Source organism: Poecilia reticulata, chromosome 14 (genome assembly GCF_904066995.2).
Source record: "Poecilia reticulata chromosome 14, P_reticulata-male-v2, whole genome shotgun sequence".
NCBI lineage: Eukaryota > Metazoa > Chordata > Actinopteri > Cyprinodontiformes > Poeciliidae > Poecilia > Poecilia reticulata.
In genome coordinates, this window is record NC_088843.1 from 20,307,973 (window position 1) to 20,327,126 (window position 19,154).

The 19,154-nt window shown below is 41.4% G+C and overlaps 1 protein-coding gene and 1 long non-coding RNA gene across 4 annotated transcripts in view; one reads left to right on the top strand and one right to left on the bottom strand.

The window, feature by feature from the left end:
- opcml (opioid binding protein/cell adhesion molecule-like) overlaps nucleotides 1-19,154 on the top strand; it is a 285,958-nt gene that overhangs the window by 76,978 nt on the left and 189,826 nt on the right. Inside the window, exon 1 of one of the 3 annotated variants that reach the window (XM_081615738.1) lies at nucleotides 18,006-18,138. The exons of the other annotated variants lie outside the window; for them this stretch is intronic. Within the exon in view, the coding sequence (XP_081471864.1) occupies nucleotides 18,060-18,138 (79 nt within the window). The 5' untranslated portion in view covers nucleotides 18,006-18,059. Of the gene's footprint in view, nucleotides 1-18,005; nucleotides 18,139-19,154 lie in introns of those variants that run through there. 3 annotated transcript variants of the gene reach the window in all.
- LOC145554881 (uncharacterized) lies at nucleotides 15,416-17,797 on the bottom strand. The gene is made up of 2 exons (XR_014090922.1): nucleotides 17,271-17,797; nucleotides 15,416-15,783 (listed from the first exon to the last, which is right to left on the bottom strand). It is a non-coding gene; the product is annotated as an uncharacterized LOC145554881 (long non-coding RNA).

A 19,154-nucleotide genomic window follows, 5' to 3' on the forward strand; every position in this document is an offset into this window, starting at 1 on the left:
ACAGTTGTCCCCTGGAGGTGATGGAGGTCTTTTCTGTCTTCTTGATCCTCCAGATCTTCTCGATCATTTTCATCGGCTGGTTTTGTAGGAGGGACATCATCTGGTCCATGGGAGGACAGATGGGAGGAGTTGAGGTCAGAGGTCAGATGCACCGCGCGAGGCTCAGACAGAGAGAAAGAGAAAAAGCAAATAGAAATCAATTAGGGTTTGTTTTGTCATTTTCCTTGTTGTTTTCTATACATATATATTTATGAATCTTATTTTAACCTTTTACGTGATCATATAGTTTTAGTCATTTATTATCCATCCAGTATTATGGCTCCTGTTTGTGGAACAGTTTGTTATTTCCAATAAAGGTCTTTAGGATTCCAAAAAGGTTTGGTTCCCTCAATTTAGAAAACTCAAGGAATCACCTGCCTTATTTACCTTACCTATGACTCATGTTTAGTCAGAATGCTGGATTTGGGGTGGAGCCCTCCATGCATGGTCAGTAGTCTTCATCTCCTCCTTTGGCCTGCTGATTATTCCTGCAGGGTCTCTGATTACTCTGGTGAGTAGCTGTTTATCGCACGGATCTTGTTCTTGCCATTAAGCTGGCTTCTCAGGACTTGCCTTATTCGTTGGAGGTACGAGGGGGTACCCAAAAGTTTCCAGAATGACGCTGCTGCACGCGCAGTTTTTGTAGTACACGATTCTGCTTCTAGGTCAGTGTTTCTCAACCTTTTTCGGGCCAGCGCCCCCCTAGCCTTTATCCAGGTCCCTCACCGCCCCCCAAAGAATTTGTTGGCTATTTTGCACTGACAATTATTTTATTATTAATGTTATATATCACTATTTTAGATGTTTTGAATCGGCGCACCGATTATGTTTTCCCGTACACTTCAGCGCGCCTTACGCTCCTTCACCTCGCGCACATAATGGGGTAAATGTAGCGAGTTCTGCCCTAAATGTATCGGCGTCTGGGAGGCGGCTGATGTTCTACGCTCCTTTGTGGGGTTGTGCCGATTTATGTTTTCGCATCCACCTGAATAATGTGTAGTTGTGCCCCTGCCCATGGCACTTCAACAATATTATTCTACCTTTTATCTGGAAATAGTGTCTGTTTATTCTTGCCATACAGTCTCTGTATTAATTATTGCTCGAAACGTCTTGCCATACAATTTTATTCCTCTGTATTTACTTTAGTTTCTTAGTTTATTCTTGCATTTTGTTCTTCATTCATTTCCATTTAGTTTCATTTGATTAGTATTATCCTCTCTTGGTTTATTGCTATGTCCACTTTAGTTTCTTTCCTGTTGCTAGATTTATTTTATCGTTTATTGACCACCAGTAATTTTCACTCATCACCTGCTGCGCCTCCTAATCGTCATGTGTTTCATATCATGTGTTGATTTTTCACTGTTCAGCGTCGAATTCTCTGTTTTTATGCCATAATTCACATCTAGTTCGTCGCTCGGTTTTGCCTGCTTCTCGTTTCAGAATTTTGCGCAATGTGCGCGGCGTTTTTTTTAAAAAACTCCCTAAGGTGCAGGGCGGTCGGGAAAAATATCGATGGTGAAAAGGCAGACTGACATAAACCTTTTAACGGAAACAATTTCGATATTCTGATTATTGAAATTTAAAAGTGCTGGTACCGTTGTTCCATCAAACCCGTTTCATGTCGGACCACTTACAGCACCGTGTTAACGCTATAAAATGAACGCTCTCTATCGTGGTATCACCCGTGGAGGGATTTCTTTATTTAAATGGGTTCATTTTTCAGAGGGATACAAAGTGAGGACATCGTGATTTTAGTAATTACATGTTTATAAGAGCGGTTTTCTGTTGTCCTTCCATGGAAGCGGGCAGCTTTCAAATGGAAATAAAACACTTTTTAATATAAGTTGCTGCTTTGACATGATTACAGAACTGCCAAAACATATGTAGCCTACATAAATACCAGACAAAGTGAATCACAGCAGCGTCATCAGCTGGTGTAACGCTGAACTGATGCGGAGCGGAGCTGCGCCATGAAGCTACAAACACTGAATAGAAGAAGAGCTGCCATCGATACAGTTGCAGCCAAGCATGTTTTAATGTTTCACAATAGAGTTTTACCAAGTTGCTCAAAGTCTAAACTGGTATTGTTGTGGATTTAAGGTGTAAAGTTTACCTCCGACCAAACGCCCCCCAAAGGCATCTCAGCGCCCCCCTTTTGTAAAAATGTCCGCCAGCGCCCCCTGCCGTCCTCTCAACGCCCCCTGGGGGGCGGTACCGCCCACGTTGAGAACCGCTACTCTAGGTATTTGTTCAACCACGCCTTCTCAATCAGTGTGCTGGAAGGTTTCATCTACCCGCAGTGAATTTTCTTGTAAGAGCTGTTTTGTCCAGCCGTCGTTTTTCTTCATGGAGAAGTTCTATGAGCAGCGCGCGGCTGAAGCTTTGCTTCCTGCTCGGGAAAAAAGCATCGGAAACCGTTCAAATGTTGAAGACCGCTTACAAGGATGACGCTATGTGTCAAGCTCAAGTTTACTCGTGGTTCACCCGCTTTAAAAATGGTGAAATGTCAATTGATGATCAACCGCTTTTTTCCGGCTTCACAGCAGAGCTGTGAAGTTTTGCTTCCTGCTCCGGAAAAAAGCGGTTGATCATCAATTGACATTTCACCATTTTTAAAGCGGGTGAACCACGAGTAAACTTGAGCTTGACACATAGCGTCATCCTTGTAAGCGGTATTTAACATTTAACATTTGAACGGTTTCCGATGATTTTTTCCCGAGCAGGAAGCAAAGCTTCAGCCGCGCTGCTCATAGAACTTCTCCATGAAGAAAAACGACGGCTGGACAAAACGACTCTTACAAGAAAATTCAATGCAGGTAGATGAAACCTTCCACATCAACGCCGCTTGGCACAATGATTGAGAAGGCGTGGTTGAACAAATACCTAGCGGCAGAATTGTGTACTACAAAAACTGCGCGTGCAGCAGCGTCATTGTGTAAACTTTTGGGTAGCCCCTCGTATTTGGCTGTGGCTCCTTTCCTTGTGACCTCATTCAGGTTGCCATTTGCTTGTGGTATTCCCAGGTACTTGTAACTGTCCTCAATGTCTGCTATTGTTCCTTCTGGGAGTGAGACCTCTTCTGTGTGGATGACCTTCCCTCTCTTTGTAATCATCCGCCACACTTCTCTAGTCCGAATGACATCCCAATGTCAGTGCTGTAGGTCCTGGTGGTGCGGATCAGTAAGTCGATGTCTCGCTCGCTCTTGGCATACAGCTTGATGCCATCCATGTAGAGGAGGAGACTTTTGGTGGCTGCATTTTTGTGTCGGTATTCGTGGCCAGTCTGGTTGAAGTTTGGAGCCATCCCGTTCTTCCAAACAGTGATGGTGCTCAGAGGGGCTTTCCTCCCCCATTGCTCCTTCCCACCTGCCTCACCCGGAGAGCCAGGCCGCTGCTGCTGGGACCTCTGTCTGTGGAGCGCCGGCTCCTTCGTCCAAAGAGGCGTAGGCGATTCTTCTTTGTGCCTGTGTCCTTGAGCTACAGGCATGTCACCTGTAGCTCTATGTTTTTCTTTTTGTTACCACCATTCGGATCACAGAAACGTGGGTGGGCATCTGCCTGCGCCTGCTTACCAGCAGGTTTCTGGAGGTCCATATGGTGGCTAGGGTGAGCCACATCTCCATGATGCCCTTTTTTTATGTTTTCCGGTGGCTCACCCCATGCAGCACTAGCTGCGTGTCGAGGACCCCCCTTGCTGGCAAGTATGGGAATTGTAAGGAGCCGGCCTTTGCCCACAGGTCCACAGCAGCTCTGCACTCCCACCGAAGGTGCCTAACCGACTCCGGGTCGGGGGCAGATGTTGCGGGAGTGCATGACGGCTCTGACCGGGAGGATCCCATGAGCCACCATCCTGGAGTCTGTTTGGAAGGACGGGATGGCTCGCGTTGATGATTTGGCTGAGGGGGTTCAGACCTATGCAGAACAGCAGCGGGGCAGAGAGTTTCCTGGAAAGAATTATGATTCTTTCCAGAGTTTTTGATTTCTGCCCCATTTGATTAACACTTGTGCAAGTGGTTTGCAGTTGCAGGTTTTTTTTTATTTTTATTTATTTATTTATTTATTTTTTAATGTATATATACTGCAAACTGCACAATTGGTTTGCAGTTGCAGTTTTTATCCATCTATCCATTTTCTTACACCCTTGTCCCTTAGTGGGGTTGGGAGGGTTGCTGGTGCCTATCTCCAGCTAACGTTCGGGCGAGAGGCGGGGTCACCGTGGACAGGTCGCCAGTCTGTCGCAGGGCAGTTTTTTATTTATTTATTTATTTTATTTTATTTTTTTAAATATATACTGCAAACCACTTGCACAATTGGTTTGCAGTTGAAGTTTTGTTTTTTTATTTTATTTTTTTATTTATATATAATGCAAACTGCAAACCACTTGCACAAGTGTCCACTGCTGTTCTGCATCTGAACCCCCTCAGCCAAATCACCAACAAGACTGGCTACGGATACCGACTCAAGAATGGGGCCACCATTAATGTTACCCTAAACCTCCTCTACATGGATGACATTAAGCTGCACGCCAAGAGCGAGCGAGACATCGACTCACTAATACACACCACCAGGATCTACAGCACTGACATTGGGATGTTATTTGGACTAGAGAAGTGTGGTCGGATGGAGGGAAGGTCGTCCACACAGAAGGGGTCTCACTCCCAGAAGGAACAATAGCAGACATTGAGGACAGTTACAAGTACCTGGGAATACCACAAGCAAATGGCAACCTGAATGAGGTCACAAGGAAAGAAGCCACAGCCAAATACCTCCAACGAATAAGGCAAGTCCTAAGAAGCCAGCTTAATGGCAAGAACAAGATCCGTGCAATAAACAGCTACTCCTTACCAGTAATCAGAGACCCTGCAGGAATAATCAGCTGGCGAAAGGAGGAGATAAACGTATGTACAGTAAAAAGAGGAGTGGGCCCAAAACTGAACTTTTGGGAACCCAAGCTGAGCAACAAGGTCCCAGAATACTGAAATATTAAAACTGTACAATTTATGTTTAAGGTCAGAAATCAGCAACTTCCACTCAATATACAGAAAATGTTTTGTGACAGAGGGGGCGGTTATAATTAAAGAGGTGAAGGACATTTTAAAAAACAATGTATTAGAACAACCATGCAGAGGTTTTGTTTATCGGTGCGTGGAGTAGATGTATAGAATGGATTGAATGATGAGTTCAAAAAAGTAGAAATATAAACCAGCTTAAAAAACTGATTACAAAGGAGCTTATTGCAAAATATGTTCTATAAGATGACTGTTTTAAAGTCTGTAAATACTATTGATGATATAATTAGTGTTTAAATAATGGGACATCTTTAAATGTCATGTAAAATGGAAACAAGTTGTCTCGTTTTGATGTTTTGACAGTTAATTGATTATATTACATTATAAGATTATATCTTCTACCTGCTCCTTTTCAAACAGAAAATATAAAATTTGCTTGTCACTTGGGCATAGTAATTTGTTTTACCTCTTATTTCTGTAGTCTGTTTCATTTTATTTTATTTTATTTTTTTCTTTCTTGATTGTCTTTTCTGTCTGTTAGAAATAAAAATAAATACATAAATAATTAGCTGGCCAAAGGAGGAGATGAACATCAAGGATATAAAGACTCAGAAGCTATTAACCATGCATGGAGGGTCCCACCCCAAATTCAGCACCCTGAGACTAGCCGCAAGGAAAGAGGCAGAGGACTAGTGAGTATGAGAGCCACTGTCCAGGATGAAACATCCAAGATCCATAAATACACCAAGGACAAGGTCTCAATAGACGATGTGCTCAATAAATGTCTCAGACAATGGGGAACAGAGGATGAGGTGCTGGAGGTACCATCATGGGAGGCCAGGCCCTTCATGGGATGAACCACCGACAAATAACTGAAGTGGCTGATATCAGGAAATCCTACCAATGGCTGGAGAAAGCTGGACTCAAGGACAGCACAGAGGCACTCATCCTGGCTGAACAGGAACAGGCCCTAAACACCAGAGCAATAGAGGCTCAGATCTACCACACCAGACAGGACCCAAGGTGTAGGTTGTGCAAGGAGGCCCCTGAGACAGTCCAGCACATAACAGCAGGGTGCAAGATGCTGGCAGGGAAAGCGTACATGGAACGACATAACCAAGTAGCAGGCATAGTGTACAGGAACATCTGCAGAATATGGACTGTAAGATCAAAGTGTGGAACACCCCCAAAGGTGGTGGAGAATAACCAAGCTAAGATCCTGTGGAACTTCCAGATCCAGACAGACAAAATGGTAATGGCGAACCAACCGGACATTGTGGTGGTGAATAAATAACAGAGGAAAGCCGTTGTGGTGGATGTAGCAATAACAAGTGACTACAACATCAGGAAAAATGAGCACAAGAAACTGGAGAAATACCAGGGCCTCAGAGAGGAACTGGAAAAGGCCCGGAAGGTGAAGATCACAGTACCATACCATCCCATACCAACTTTATTTATGAAGCACTTTATACACCAATAAATTGATTAAAAACAGAAGAAAACTGACCAGCAGTAGAAGGGTTAAGAACACGATAGAACCAAGCTGCAGCACATGCTTTAGCTTTAGCTTTAGCACAAGACAGCGTTATCTCAAATAAATGGTCTGAAATATGGTCTGAAAATAATGAGTCACTGTGATGGAGACCAGGGGTTCCATCCCATGTTGATTATTGATATTATGTTATTTTCAGTTCAAATGTATTTTGTATCAGTTCTTTATTTCAGTTACTTTGACATTTGGTGAACATTCTTTTTGGGTAGGGAGACTGGCCATCTTTCCTGTTCAGAGAATGTGGGGGGGGGGGGGATGTCAGTTTGTTTTGATTTAGATTAGTCAATTTGAGTTAATTGAGTACTTGGTGAGGTCTTCATTTAGTGCAGTGAAATACGTATGAACTGTTTTTAATTTTTAAATAAGCTAAATTATTTTATTATGAGAGGACCAGATTAGGCATAGGAGAGCCAGGTGGAGTTTCAGAGTGTGAAGATATAAAAAGTATATTAATTAATTATATTAATTATCTAAAAAATTATATTAATTACATGAGACAATAAAAGTGCTTGAGGAGAGGTTTAAAAATAAATTAGTGAAAATTTTTGCTACAAAGTAAAGTTGAGATGTATAATAATGTATACATCTGAAAATGAAGTCGTTTAAATTCTCATTCTGTATGATAAAAACATGCTTTTTATATTTAGTTCACATTCTGATCCTGTAAGTTACTGTAGTGTCTGTTGTAAATCCATGAATCCATGCAGGAACATCAGGCTGCAGAGAGTCAGAGGGAGGCAGAGACAGAAACACATAACTAGATATTTTAGTTAAATGTTTACGGCTGAAAATGACAGGAGAATAAAAACATTTAGGCTTTTTGCTTCAGTGTTTTTTATAGCTCATGTTTGGTAAGTTACTGAATGCAGAGCTGGAAAGTGAGACTGAGTTAACAGTGAGGAGCTAAAGGTCTGTTAGACGTGAAAAGTATCATTTTTATTTATTTTGTAGATCAAATTGTTGCACTGATGTAGAGAGTTGTTCAAGAAGAACAAAACTTGTTTTTTAGATTTTATTTTTGTTGGTCAAACTGTTGTATTGAGTTTAAAACTGCAGAGTCCTATTTTATTATTTGTTTTTTACTTTGGTTTTAGAAAGAAGTAGAACCAGTTCAACTGCAAGTCAATTTATATCAGTGCATTTTGACCAATAATCAAATGTCTTTTGACCAATAAGATATATAAGAATCTGGTAGCCTGTCTGTGCTACCAGAGTATGTAGCTTGCTAGTTGTGAGGCAAATGCTAAAGTGAGTGTTCATCCTGGAATCCTGATTATTGGATTGTAAATAGTAACGTGTTAGAATACTTGTTACTGAAACAAGGGTCAGATTAGAGTAACGCATTACTGATGTGTTGATGGCATAATTGTTTGACATTTCTGCTCAAGCTATTTACTGATCTGTCAGGTTTTCGATATGCGTCGCCCCCAATGACAGACTCGTTCCTACGCCCTTGCCTAGAACATTCTAAAAGGCAATACCTGTTCTTACTTAAATTAGGTTTGTATGCTTTACTCAAGTCTCACTAAATTTATTCAACTCAAGTAATGTGAGCAATGTACATGTTTGGCCTGAGAAAAGTACAAGACTACATTATTTTGAGTAAACTGGATTTTACTGTTTTTGTCACTGGAGTGAATGCTTCAGCTCAGTGGTGCTTCCTGCAGTAAAGTGCAGGAAGCTTCCATTGGAAGAAACAGAGCTTCTTTAAAGGTGAGTTATTCGTCTTCAGTATATTTTCATGTGTCATGTATGCCTTCACTACTCGCATATATGGTTACAGGTAAATTGTTCTTTGAAAAGATGACGCATAAAAGTCTTTGCAGGCTAATATGCTAATGTTAGCATGGGCTCATGGGTCCAACATTAGCCACGCCTTTTACTTGAGAGCCTTTAATGTTTTTGTCCATTGTTGTGGAAAAAAACTTACCAAGCACTGTTCAGGTAAAATCACTCAATCAGGTTTATTTATAAATTATGCACAATACAGAGAGCTTGCAGGACAATCAATCATGAAGCAAATCTGGATGGAAAGCTCTGCCAGGCAGAGACAACACATGAGTCTTTTACACACATTAAAGTTCATTTTAAATTGACTTCTCTTATGTCTAGAAGATTGAATTTCTAAACTCTTAAACATCCTTAGGAGTCAAACAACTAAGAATGATCATAATTAAGCTACCCAATGTCATGTGTTTTCTAGGAAACCCAACAAAACAAAAAAATTACATTAGTGCAGTGAAGGTATGGATACGTTTCCAGAAGTTCCAAAAGTTCCAGAATGACGCTGCTGCACACGCAGTTTTTGTAGTACACGATTCTGCTTCTAGGTCAGTGTTTCTCAACCTTTTTCGGGCCAGCGCCCCCCTAGCCTTTATCCAGGTCCCTCACCGCCCCCCAAAGAATTTGTTGGCTATTTTGCACTGACAATTATTTTATTATTAATGTTATATATCACTATTTTAGATGTTTTGAATCGGCGCACCGATTATGTTTTCCCGTACACTTCAGCGCGCCTTACGCTCCTTCACCTCGCGCACATAATGGGGTAAATGTAGCGAGTTCTGCCCTAAATGTATCGGCGTCTGGGAGGCGGCTGATGTTCTACGCTCCTTTGTGGGGTTGTGCCGATTTATGTTTTCGCATCCACCTGAATAATGTGTAGTTGTGCCCCTGCCCATGGCACTTCAACAATATTATTCTACCTTTTATCTGGAAATAGTGTCTGTTTATTCTTGCCATACAGTCTCTGTATTAATTATTGCTCGAAACGTCTTGCCATACAATTTTATTCCTCTGTATTTACTTTAGTTTCTTAGTTTATTCTTGCATTTTGTTCTTCATTCATTTCCATTTAGTTTCATTTGATTAGTATTATCCTCTCTTGGTTTATTGCTATGTCCACTTTAGTTTCTTTCCTGTTGCTAGATTTATTTTATCGTTTATTGACCACCAGTAATTTTCACTCATCACCTGCTGCGCCTCCTAATCGTCATGTGTTTCATATCATGTGTTGATTTTTCACTGTTCAGCGTCGAATTCTCTGTTTTTATGCCATAATTCACATCTAGTTCGTCGCTCGGTTTTGCCTGCTTCTCGTTTCAGAATTTTGCGCAATGTGCGCGGCGTTTTTTTTAAAAAACTCCCTAAGGTGCAGGGCGGTCGGGAAAAATATCGATGGTGAAAAGGCAGACTGACATAAACCTTTTAACGGAAACAATTTCGATATTCTGATTATTGAAATTTAAAAGTGCTGGTACCGTTGTTCCATCAAACCCGTTTCATGTCGGACCACTTACAGCACCGTGTTAACGCTATAAAATGAACGCTCTCTATCGTGGTATCACCCGTGGAGGGATTTCTTTATTTAAATGGGTTCATTTTTCAGAGGGATACAAAGTGAGGGCATCGTGATTTTAGTAATTACATGTTTATAAGAGCGGTTTTCTGTTGTCCTTCCATGGAAGCGGGCAGCTTTCAAATGGAAATAAAACACTTTTTAATATAAGTTGCTGCTTTGACATGATTACAGAACTGCCAAAACATATGTAGCCTACATAAATACCAGACAAAGTGAATCACAGCAGCGTCATCAGCTGGTGTAACGCTGAACTGATGCGGAGCGGAGCTGCGCCATGAAGCTACAAACACTGAATAGAAGAAGAGCTGCCATCGATACAGTTGCAGCCAAGCATGTTTTAATGTTTCACAATAGAGTTTTACCAAGTTGCTCAAAGTCTAAACTGGTATTGTTGTGGATTTAAGGTGTAAAGTTTACCTCCGACCAAACGCCCCCCAAAGGCATCTCAGCGCCCCCCTTTTGTAAAAATGTCCGCCAGCGCCCCCTGCCGTCCTCTGAACGCCCCTGGGGGCGGTACCGCCCACGTTGAGAACCGCTACTCTAGGTATTTGTTCAACCACGCCTTCTCAATCAGTGTGCTGGAAGGTTTCATCTACCCGCAGTGAATTTTCTTGTAAGAGCCGTTTTGTCCAGCCGTCGTTTTCTTCATGGAGAAGTTCTATGAGCAGCGCGCGGCTGAAGCTTTGCTTCCTGCTCGGGAAAAAAAGCATCGGAAACCGTTCAAATGTTGAAGACCGCTTACAAGGATGACGCTATGTGTCAAGCTCAAGTTTACTCATGGTTCACCCCCTTTAAAAATGGTGAAATGTCAATTGATGATCAACACCTTTTTTCCGGCTTCACAGCAGAGCTGTGAAGTTTTGCTTCCTGCTCCGGAAAAAAGCGGTTGATCATCAATTGACATTTCACCATTTTTAAAGCGGGTGAACCACGAGTAAACTTGAGCTTGACACATAGCGTCATCCTTGTAAGCGGTATTTAACATTTAACATTTGAACGGTTTCCGATGATTTTTTCCCGAGCAGGAAGCAAAGCTTCAGCCGCGCTGCTCATAGAACTTCTCCATGAAGAAAAACGACGGCTGGACAAAACGACTCTTACAAGAAAATTCAATGCAGGTAGATGAAACCTTCCACATCAACGCCGCTTGGCACAATGATTGAGAAGGCGTGGTTGAACAAATACCTAGCGGCAGAATTGTGTACTACAAAAACTGCGCGTGCAGCAGCGTCATTGTGTAAACTTTTGGGTAGCCCCTCGTATTTGGCTGTGGCTCCTTTCCTTGTGACCTCATTCAGGTTGCCATTTGCTTGTGGTATTCCCAGGTACTTGTAACTGTCCTCAATGTCTGCTATTGTTCCTTCCGGGAGTGAGACCTCTTCTGTGTGGATGACCTTCCCTCTCTTTGTAATCATCTGCCACACTTCTCTAGTCCGAATGACATCCCAATGTCAGTGCTGTAGGTCCTGGTGGTGCGGATCAGTGAGTCGATGTCTCGCTCGCTTTTGGCGTACAGCTTGATGCCATCCATGTAGAGGAGGAGACTTTTGGTGGCTGCATTTTTGTGTCGGTATTCGTGGCCAGTCTGGTTGAAGTTTGGAGCCATCCCGTTCTTCCAAACAGTGATAGAGCTCAGAGGGGCTTTCCTCCCTCAATGCTCCTTCCCACATGCCTCACCCGGAGAGCCAGGCCGCTGCTGCTGGGACCTCTGTCTGTGGAGCGCCGGCTCCTTCGTCCAAAGAGGCGCAGGCGATTCTTCTTTATGCCTGTGTCCTTGAGCTACAGGCGTGTCACCTGTAGCTCTATGTTTTTCTTTTGTTTCCACCATTCGGATCACAGAAACGTGGGTGGGCATCTGCCTGCGCCTGCTTACCAGCAGGTTTCTGGAGGTCCATATGGTGGCTAGGGTGAGCCACATCTCCATGATGCCCTTTTTTTATGTTTTCCGGTGGCTCACCCCATGCAGCACTAGCTGCGTGTCGAGGACCCCCCTTGCTGGCAAGTATGGGAATTGTAAGGAGCCGGCCTTTGCCCACAGGTCCACAGCAGCTCTGCACTCCCACCGAAGGTGCCTAACCGACTCCGGGTCGGGGGCAGATGTTGCGGGAGTGCATGACGGCTCTGACCGGGAGGATCCCATGAGCCACCATCCTGGAGTCTGTTTGGAAGGACGGGATGGCTCGCGTTGATGATTTGGCTGAGGGGATTCAGACCTATGCAGAACAGCAGCGGGGCAGAGAGTTTCCTGGGAAGAATTATGATTCTTTCCAGAGTTTTTGATTTCTGCCCCATTTGATTAACACTTGTGCAAGTGGTTTGCAGTTGCAGGTTTTTTTTATTTTTATTTATTTATTTATTTATTTTTTAATGTATATATACTGCAAACTGCACAATTGGTTTGCAGTTGCAGTTTTTATCCATCTATCCATTTTCTTACACCCTTGTCCCTTAGTGGGGTTGGGAGGGTTGCTGGTGCCTATCTCCAGCTAACGTTCGGGCGAGAGGCGGGGTCACCGTGGACAGGTCAACAGTCTGTCGCAGGGCAGTTTTTTATTTATTTATTTATTTATTTTATTTTATTTTTTTAAATATATACTGCAAACCACTTGCACAATTGGTTTGCAGTTGAAGTTTTGTTTTTTTATTTTATTTTTTTATTTATATATAATGCAAACTGCAAACCACTTGCACAAGTGTCCACTGCTGTTCTGCATCTGAACCCCCTCAGCCAAATCACCAACAAGACTGGCTACGGATACCGACTCAAGAATGGGGCCACCATTAATGTTACCCTAAACCTCCTCTACATGGATGACATTAAGCTGCACGCCAAGAGCGAGCGAGACATCGACTCACTAATACACACCACCAGGATCTACAGCACTGACATTGGGATGTTATTTGGACTAGAGAAGTGTGGTCGGATGGAGGGAAGGTCGTCCACACAGAAGGGGTCTCACTCCCAGAAGGAACAATAGCAGACATTGAGGACAGTTACAAGTACCTGGGAATACCACAAGCAAATGGCAACCTGAATGAGGTCACAAGGAAAGAAGCCACAGCCAAATACCTCCAACGAATAAGGCAAGTCCTAAGAAGCCAGCTTAATGGCAAGAACAAGATCCGTGCAATAAACAGCTACTCCTTACCAGTAATCAGAGACCCTGCAGGAATAATCAGCTGGCGAAAGGAGGAGATAAACGTATGTACAGTAAAAAGAGGAGTGGGCCCAAAACTGAACTTTTGGGAACCCAAGCTGAGCAACAAGGTCCCAGAATACTGAAATATTAAAACTGTACAATTTATGTTTAAGGTCAGAAATCAGCAACTTCCACTCAATATACAGAAAATGTTTTGTGACAGAGGGGGCGGTTATAATTTAAGAGGTGAAGGACATTTTAAAAAACAATGTATTAGAACAACCATGCAGAGGTTTTGTTTATCGGTGCGTGGAGTAGATGTATAGAATGGATTGAATGATGAGTTCAAAAAAGTAGAAATATAAACCAGCTTAAAAAACTGATTACAAAGCAGCTTATTGCAAAATATGTTCTATAAGATGACTGTTTTAAAGTCTGTAAATACTATTGATGATATAATTAGTGTTTAAATAATGGGACATCTTTAAATGTCATGTAAAATGGAAACAAGTTGTCTCGTTTTGATGTTTTGATAGTTAATTGATTATATTACATTATAAGATTATATCTTCTACCTGCTCCTTTTCAAACAGAAAATATAAAATTTGCATGTCACTTGGGCATAATAATTTGTTTTACCTCTTATTTCTGTAGTCTGTTTCATTTTATTTTATTTTATTTTTTTCTTTCTTGATTGTATTTTCTGTCTGTTAGAAATAAAAATAAATAAATAAATAATTAGCTGGCCAAAGGAGGAGATGAACATCAAGGATGTTAAGACTCAGAAGCTACTAACCATGCATGGAGGGTCCCACCCCAAATTCAGCACCCTGAGACTAGCCGCAAGGAAAGAGACAGAGGACTAGTGAGTATGAGAGCCACTGTCCAGGATGAAACATCCAAGATCCATAAATACACCAAGGACAAGGTCTCAATAGACGATGTGCTCAATAAATGTCTCAGACAATGGGGAACAGAGGATGAGGTGCTGGAGGTACCATCATGGGAGGCCAGGCCCTTCATGGGATGAACCACCGACAAATAACTGAAGTGGCTGATATCAGGAAATCCTACCAATGGCTGGAGAAAGCTGGACTCAAGGACAGCACAGAGGCACTCATCCTGGCTGAACAGGAACAGGCCCTAAACACCAGAGCAATAGAGGCTCAGATCTACCACACCAGACAGGACCCAAGGTGTAGGTTGTGCAAGGAGGCCCCTGAGACAGTCCAGCACATAACAGCAGGGTGCAAGATGCTGGCAGGGAAAGCGTACATGGAACGACATAACCAAGTAGCAGGCATAGTGTACAGGAACATCTGCAGAATATGGACTGTAAGATCAAAGTGTGGAACACCCCCAAAGGTGGTGGAGAATAACCAAGCTAAGATCCTGTGGAACTTCCAGATCCAGACAGACAAAATGGTAATGGCGAACCAACCGGACATTGTGGTGGTGAATAAATAACAGAGGAAAGCCGTTGTGGTGGATGTAGCAGTACCAAGTGACTACAACATCAGGAAAAATGAGCACAAGAAACTGGAGAAATACCAGGGCCTCAGAGAGGAACTGGAAAAGGCCTGGAAGGTGAAGACCACAGTACCATACCATCCCATACCAACTTTATTTATGAAGCACTTTATACACCAATAAATTGATTAAAAACAGAAGAAAACTGACCAGCAGTAGAAGGGTTAAGAACACGATAGAACCAAGCTGCAGCACATGCTTTAGCTTTAGCACAAGACAGCGTTATCTCAAATAAATGGTCTGAAATATGGTCTGAAAATAATGAGTCACCAATCACTAAATTACAAACTGGTAGACCATAAGATAAAACCAGATCAAGACTGTGACCATGCTTATGGGTAGCACCAGTCACAGACTGCACAAAATTAAAAGTATCGATAACATTAAGAAATGACTGAGCCATAGGTGAAGTAGGACGACAGACATGAATATTAAAATCACCAACAATGAGAACTCGTGGCATATCAGCCAGGAAATCAGAAAAGTCATTTATAAAGTTTTTGTTGTACTTTGGTGGCTGATAGACCGCCGCACACAGCACAGTGTGAGAGCTGCCGAGTTCAAATAGGCTGATCTCAAAGCTACTAAACGAGGCCAGAGGCAACTGTTTACAAGTAAAACTGCTTTTAAAGACGGTCACTATACCTCCACCGGACCCCGACATCCTTGGAGCACTAAAATAGACGCAGTTCCAAGGTACAAGTTCATTAAAAATGCTGGCGTCACCAAACCACTTGTCCATGATTCTGTTAATAAAACATCCAATCAATAACAGAAAAAGAAATCCCTAATGACCAAAGTTTTATTTGTCAGTGACCTGGCATTTACCAAACCGATCCTGCCAGAAATACGCGGGTCTACACCATCAGGTGGCGTCCGGTGCTCCCGGCAAAGAGGCCGCAGGTTGCTAGGATTCACCCTGCGTCTACAGGGCCAAGGAGCGCAGGGACCTGTGGTAGTGCCTGTCGTCATCGGGGCCCTCGGGGCAGTCACCCCCAAACTGAAGCAGTGGCTAAAACAGATCCCAGGAACAGCATCAGGCATCTCAGTCTGGAAATGTCAGGTTCTAGGCACAGCCAAGATACTGCGCAGAACCCTCAAGCTCCCAGGCCTCTGGTAGACGACCCGAGCTCAGAGGATGAAAGAGTCCACCTGCGGAAGGTGAGAAGGGAATTTATATAAATATGAATAAATAAATATACACATTGTCTGAGTATCTCCAAGTAGGTTTGATTTTAACTAGCGTTTCACCTAGCAGTAAAATACTTTTTTTTTTTCTTATGTGCACAACTATCAAACATTTCCCAAATACAATGTGACCCCAACACTGAAACTGTGAGTTTCTGTAACAGTATATGTTGAGTAACTGAGGAAACAACATGAACATACAATATTTAGGGCTCTCTAACAAGCACCATGATGTGCAGAAGTGCTCACATCCCATAACTATTTCTAGCATTTGCAATGCTGCAGCCACAAATTCCAAGATATTTTACAACAAAGATAATTACTTCAGATCAACACAAAGTGCTGCATAACTGTAAAGTGTAAGGAAAATAATTTGCAAACTTTCTACCTTTCTGATAACATTTTAAAGCTTAGAAATCTGACTCATTATCAAATTTCTGGGCCTCGTCAGAGAACTTGGGAACAGGAAATTTAACAAGGCAAGTGATATCAGATCTGAACTTGTCCGAACTATATCAGATGATACAGGAACATTTTAAGTCTGCTTTTAAAGCAGGTGTTTCTGTTTTTTAATAGAATTCCTTTAACTCAAGAATTAAAGCCAGTTCTAGGAGTTTAAGATAAATGTTTTTTTTTCTCAGTTCTGCCTTTGCAATGATTCTGCTTAAACATCTCTTTCTGTAAATATTTCTGTCTTTGTTCTGTAGCCTATACTTTGTATCACAAAACATTAGGCAATATCGAGATCAAATAATGGTAATATTAGCCTAAATGCAGCCAGTGGCATGTGGGCTATAACTAGCATGTTGTCTTACATTGACTTCCTCCATTCAGTGTGCTAAACATGGTTAATAAATAAACAAAATATCTAAAAAGCTTATTTTAGGAAAAAGCCTACTTTTAATGTGGACATTAGAAATGTTTGTGCTCTGCTTTTTGATTTTTACTTTGGCAAAAGTAAACATCTGAAGTTCACTTTGTGGCTCTTGGTTACCAGTAAACATACTCATCTCTTAGCAACAGATTAGCAACAAAAATTGTTATTGTTCAAAAAACATAGGATTTCTTCTGCTGTCTCTCAGATGTTTACTTTATGGAACTGTGTGGAACTTGGTTACCAGAAAACGCGATCATCTCTTAGCAACAGATTAACAGCGTAGCAACAAAAATTCTTATTGATAAACAATATAATGTGTCTTCCGCTCTTTTGAAATACGACTTATTTTACACTAACAAGAATTGTGCAGTTGGTGAATTTTGCAGAAAAGTTTTTTTTTTTTTTGTCATCAGTGGCAAATATATACATACTAAACACACATTCAACTCAAAAGTAAAAATCTCGATTTATACTTCGTGGCAGTTCGTTACCAGAAAAAAACCCGCTTATCTCTTAAAACCAAATTAATAACAAGTAGTTTATAAAACAAAAGCTCTTTCGAAATAACGCTTACCTGATTAGATACAAGACATTTACCGTTGGCAAATTTCGCTAAAGTAAAAATCTGAAGTTCACTTCGTGGCTCTTGGTTACCAGTAAACACACTCATCTCTTAGCAACAGATTTGCAACAAAAATTGTTATTGTTCAAAAAACATAGGATTTCTTCTGCTCTCTCTCAGATGTTTACTTTATGGAACTTTGTGGAACTTGGTTACCAGAAAACGCGATCATCTCTAAGCAACAGATTAACAGCGTAGCAACAAAAATTCTTATTGATAAAAAAATATAATGTTTCTCCCGCTCTTTTGAAATACACCTTATTATACACTAACAAGAATTGTGCAGTTGGTGAATTTTGCAGAAAAGTTACTTTTTTTGTCATTAGTGGCTAATATATACATACTAAACACACATTCAACTCAAAAGTAAAAATCTCGATTTATACTTCGTGGCAGTTCGTTACCAGAAAAAAACCCGCTTATCTCTTAAAACCAAATTAATAACAAGTAGTTTATAAAACAAAAGCTCTTTCGAAATAACGCTTACCTGATTAGATAAGACATTTACCGTTGGCAAATTTTGCAAAAGTAATAATCTGAAGTTCACTTCGTGGCTCTTGGTTACCAGTAAACATACTCATCTCTTAGCAACAAAAATGGTTATTGTTCAAAAAACATAAAATTTGTTCTGCTCTTTTGAAATGGACTGGAGCTCCATGGAGCGGCAAAGTGAGAAGGATGGAAAAAAGAGAGCAAGGAAAAGCCAAAAACTGGACACATATTTTGTTAGTCGTCTTGGAGATGAAGCGGAGTTTTTTGTTGGCAGCGATTCAGACCCGCCAAAACTGCCAGCCCAGCCAGGGAGCCAGGATAGTTACAGGTAGCAACTCTAATGTTAATCACAATGTGTGAGTTCACTGATTATAAACCAGCCCAGCCGCTGAGCTTTCATCTCCTTTTGACTCTCCTGAAGGCTGAGTTATGGTCGCGGTTGTAACAGTTCGCGTTTTTGAGCCAAGACAGCGATATGGCGTTTATAGTTGAGGTTTACATTGGAGCCGCCTGGGAGAGCGGCGCGCGTGATCCACACCGAGTTGCAAAGATCCAGAGATGCACGAGGCGCTGCGACACGCTGCGCATGCGGCGGCGTCAGCTCGTGCCGCTGCGTGTCCGCTTCAACGCGCACAATGAACCGAGCTCCGTGCTCATGATAAATGAAAACAAATTCAATAATTTCCATTGGCATGATTTATCACTTCTCTTTTTATTTCTCTCTCTTTCTACCAAAAACTGTATGATAAAAGCTTTCAGGTTGGTGCTTTGGTCTCAGCTAAACCTATTTTTGAAGGAACATTTTATTTACAAAGACTTCAAAATTCCTTTTATTTGTCGTTTTGTTCATTTATTTTGGATATTTGAAATGCCTTCCAGTTGCAGTGTTAAATGTTCGTTATAATTTAAAGTTTACTGATCTTTCATATTGTGTTCTTGCATTATAATTTTTCCATTAACATTTATTACTTAAAAATGGTCTAAAAACAACAATAATATTGTTTATCAAAAATCTACATTTGTTATTGTGACAGGTCTACACACATATGACATGTAGTGTAGTTAGTTTATTGCCATGGATGGCATAGTTACTTTGAAAGAGTAATTTGATCACTCAATGAAAAATTCATCCATCAGCTAGAAAATGTGCATCTCTTTTCCCTCCATCGTTTACGTTTGTGTCGCTGGTGTTACACATGAAACGTATCTCCCCAAGGAAAAAGAAGAAAGCAACAATATGTGTTTTCTAAAAATAATCACAAATACGTAACTTGGATACATAATTTTAATCTGATTATTGGATTGTAAATAGTAACACGTTAGATTACTCGTTACAAGGGGTCA